The 4,413-nt window shown below is 48.6% G+C and overlaps 1 protein-coding gene across 1 annotated transcript in view; it reads right to left on the minus strand.

The window, feature by feature from the left end:
• LOC121567810 (tyrosinase) overlaps window positions 1–2,778 on the minus strand; it is a 6,290-nt gene extending 3,512 nt beyond the window's left edge. The window contains exons 1-3 of the mRNA XM_041878110.1: window positions 1,710–2,778; window positions 232–448; window positions 1–19 (exon numbers count right to left, since the gene is read on the minus strand). The exon at window positions 1–19 is cut by the window's left edge and continues 129 nt beyond it. Coding sequence (XP_041734044.1) covers window positions 1–19; window positions 232–448; window positions 1,710–2,543 — 1,070 coding nt within the window. The 5' untranslated portion in view covers window positions 2,544–2,778. The remainder of the gene's footprint in view (window positions 20–231; window positions 449–1,709) is intronic.
• Window positions 2,779–4,413: the final 1,635 nt, after the last annotated feature.

The raw sequence follows: 4,413 nt of genomic DNA on the forward strand, positions 1-4,413 counted from the left end.
GTCTCAGGACTGGCGAAACCTAAACCCACACACACACACACACACACACACACACACACACACACACACACACACACACACACACGTTTACTTGCACAAATAAGCACCACCTTCTCATACACATCACTAAAGGAGAAGATCCCACTGAAAATATAGGGAGTGATGTTTGAACTGTGAGGGTGTGTATAGAAGTCAAAATGGCGGCCTATGTCTGAGTGAGTGTCTACCTACCCTCCAGGGAGTTCCTGAAGCTCATGTTGGCTTGGCGGTCCATGGCTCCTGTCTCGTAAGTCTCTATACCCACCACAAACTCCACGTCGGCCGAGGTGGGCAGACGCCTCACACGGTTAGTGTCGTGGTTACCAGGGTTGCGCAGCAGAGGCCCCTCCCCTGTCCCGGGACACAGTGCTGCTCTGCTGTTGTACTCCTCTGGCTGGGTACAGATCACCTGCGCAGGTAGGTACACACACACCGTCATGTTACAATACAGCACAGACATACAGTATACACACCTGCTGTTGTACTCCTCTCTTTCTGGATGCATACTCTCCTGCACAGGTACACACAGGTACACACAGGTATACACAGGTACACACAGGTACACACAGGTACACACAGGCATGCACACATACACAGACTCGCTCACTCTCTCTCTATTTATATGTCTCTCTCTCTCTCTCTCTCTCTCTCTCTCTCTCTCTCTCTCTCTCTCTCTCTCTCTCTCTCTCTCTCTCTCTCTCTCTTTCTCTCTCTCTCTCTCTGCTCTCTGGTTCTGATAAAATAACCCACATTACCTGTACATCTGCTGTGTTAAATGAACCATGTGTCTGAACAAGACACACAACATTAGCTGTGTCAGAGATCCCCCCTATACACAGACCATACACAGACTATACACAGACTATACACAGACCATACACAGACTATAAACAGACTATACACAGACTATACACAGACTATACACAGACCATACACAGACTATACACAGACTATAAACAGACTATACACAGACTATACACAGACTATACACAGACCATACACAGACTATACACAGACTATACACAGACTATAAACAGACTATACACAGACTATACACAGACTATACACAGACCATACACAGACTATACACAGACTATAAACAGACTATACACAGACTATACACAGACTATACACAGACCATACACAGACTATACACAGACTATACACAGACTATAAACAGACTATACACAGACTATAAACAGACTATAAACAGACTATACACAGACCATACACAGACTATACACAGACCATACACAGACTATAAACAGACTATACACAGACCATACACAGACTATAAACAGTCTATACACAGACTATAAACAGACTATACACAGATTATACACTATTTCCCCTGCCATTCCTCTGCTCTGAATTAAGTAGAACTCTCTCAGGCTGGGTCTCAAATCACACAGGAAGGAGGCTTTGGTTGAGAGGTATTATTTGAGATTTGCCCTCAGGCGCTTATCTAGATGAGAGGTTTAGAATGTGACCTCATATTGTAATCTTGGTATTCCCAGCCCGGAGTTTGGCCCTAGTTAGGAGTAGTCATCAGTGTGATCAGGGTGTTTCACAGCTCCAGGCTCTTGGCGCATGATTCAGTGATGTCACATGGTGCACACACACACACTACTGTTCACATCACTCTACCTGTGTCACATGCGTTTGTTTACCTTCCATGAAGAGAATACAGAGGCGGGGCTGATGAGATTTGGGTTAAGCGGGCTCCGCCCACCCATCAGGTTGTCGGTGCACACCGTACAGTCTGTGGCGTCCCGCCAGTCCCAGTAAGGGATGGTGAAGTTAAAATCCCCCGTTATCTTCCTGATCTCGTGCTCCCAGTGCAGCAGGAACACTCGGTGCCATGGCAGAAACGCCGCCGACTCGTGCGCAAAATCGATGTCCGGCCAAACATTTCCTGGTCCCCCCAGCAGTGCGTCCCTGGACACGTAGTAGTGCATCCACACAAACAGGTCGTACACACTCACGTCAGAAAACATCGGCTTTTCCCCATTTGCACCCATCTCAGCGCGAGTTCCCGTGACAATGACGTAGTCGGCGGCTACGGTGTTCTTGGCCAAGTTCAGGTAGGCGATGAACCGCTGCTGTTCCGCCACCGACAGCGAGAGTATGTTCCTCCTTACGGACTCCCGCTGCTCGGCGCACCCGTTTCCGAAGTAGCCGAACCTGCACTCTCCACAGTCGAAACCCCCATAGTTTCCTGCACACTGGCATGTGCGGTTGTAGAAGGCCAGCGGCCACCGTTCCCGGTCGTCTATCCCAGTGTGTGGGTACTGTGGCCCGTGGGGCTCCTCCGATACCATCACGTCCTGACAGAACCCCCGGCCCGATGTGGCTCCGCATGCCGACCCGTCCCCCTCCCAGACCGGGCAGCACTGCTTGGTCCGCAGCGCCTCTGTGTTGGCGCAGGGCCGGGGAAACTGGCCCACACACGGCCGCAGTAGCAGCAGCTGGAGCAGGCTACCCAACACAACCAGAAGAACCATGACTGGCCAACTACCACACCGAAGAGTTCTCTACACAGCCAGACTAACCAAGCACACGGCGAAGAGGCGACTGCAGCCGGCGATAGTCACACAGCAGGTCCAACCAGGTCACCTGTGATATAAGTTAGTAATGCAGCGTCCGGGGAAAAGAAAGAGTAATGTTAACTCACAATATAACTTCCACTTGCCCACACCCTCTCTCTCCCCTCTCTGCTTCCCTCCCCATACCATCACATGCTTGGGATAATATTGTTGAATCCAGCCTCCTTCTGTCTGGAGACCAGCTGACCCCAAACCCTCTTCCCCCAGGCCTAGCCGGCCTGGAATGTGTGCGCATGATCTGTTGTGAGAGAGTGGAGTAGTTCCAACTTCTGAGGAACTTTCACATAATAGCCTCATCTCACAGCGTGGAACAAATGAACTACTGTACCGTAACCTCATGCTAATGTCTGCTGTTTTAGGACATTATCTAAAGAGTGAAACGACATCGGAGAAGATTTTACACCTGTCCCAGTGGCATGCTCAAAACAGGAACAGAGTAGCCTAGTGTAGGCTAAATAATGAATACATTATTTTGACATTAATTAATCAATGGTCAAGGCACCTTATAGGCCTTCAGTAGACCATGTTACAGACACAGTGACACAATGGTCCCTCTAAACTGAATGCGTGTGCACAGTAGCCAGCTAGCCAGCCAGCCAGCTCCCCTGGGACTGCCACTCAGAAGAAATATCAGCCCACAGAGAGAAGCACGAGGTTGAACTTCACTCAACTTTCTAGAGCAGTGGTCACCAACCGGTCGATCAAGGTTGACTGGTCGATCTCCAAGGCATTCCTAGTCGATCGGCAAACATTTCTGTAAAAAACCCAACGATAAAGCCTTGTGTTCCTATTTTTTTGGGGGGGGTGGCATGTGCACCCGTGTGATGAGGTGATTTTGAAGGAGTCAGGCGCAGGAGGGTAAATCACAGAATAACACGATTTATTCTGAACCACAGAGTTACGCAGTAATGCGTAAAATCCCTCCAGTGCGCAAAACAGGCGCACTGTAAAATACAAGGCACACAGGGAATATTCCCAGCGATACAAAATACATGGAGCTCCACCGAGCTTCTCTCTCCTCCACAATAAACAATCACACACAAAGACAAGGGGGCAGAGGGAACACTTATACTGGTGAGGGGATATGAACCAGGTGTGTGTAAAAACAAGACAAAACAAATGGAATGATGAGATGAGGAGCGGCAGTGGCTAGAAGGCCGGTGACGAGAAGCCTACCCGAAGAAGGAGAGGAGACAGCTTCGGAGGAAGTCGTGACAACCCGATTCAGCTGCCCTGCGCGCGCGGTAGGCAAACTGTTGCCATTTTGAACCATTTCATGTGTCTGAAGGTACAAACTCTACCTTCCCGGCGGGCCCGGAGAGCAAATCATGTGCACTATAGGCCTACCACTGGCCAATCGGATGGCTCAGATTACCGTGTCTCCAGTAACATAGCAGGTATAAAAGAAAGCTACAGCAAAGTTGATACTGTGAGATTTCAAAACGTTTAAAACCATGACTAGAGAGAGACTGTCAACGAATACAGCAAAGAGCTGCTGTTTCTATGAGTGAGTTCATGTTTAAGTTCTTACTCAGCACTGTCAACACTTTGTATTCAACACTTTTATAAGCCATAAAATGCGCGTTCTTCCAATTTCCACTCAGCGCTACAACAAGCACTGCAGCAGTAATGAATGAGTAGGAAAGTGTATCTATAGGCTCGCGTTGTTGTTATTATTAGTGGCTTGGGTCTTTTTTAATATCAAGGAACATTTAACTTTCTCTGTTCATAGGCGTAACAACATGAATTGGTGCATGAGTGTCACGCC

The sequence above is a fragment of the Coregonus clupeaformis genome, chromosome 6 (assembly GCF_020615455.1).
Source record: "Coregonus clupeaformis isolate EN_2021a chromosome 6, ASM2061545v1, whole genome shotgun sequence".
Taxonomy (NCBI): Eukaryota; Metazoa; Chordata; class Actinopteri; order Salmoniformes; family Salmonidae; genus Coregonus; species Coregonus clupeaformis.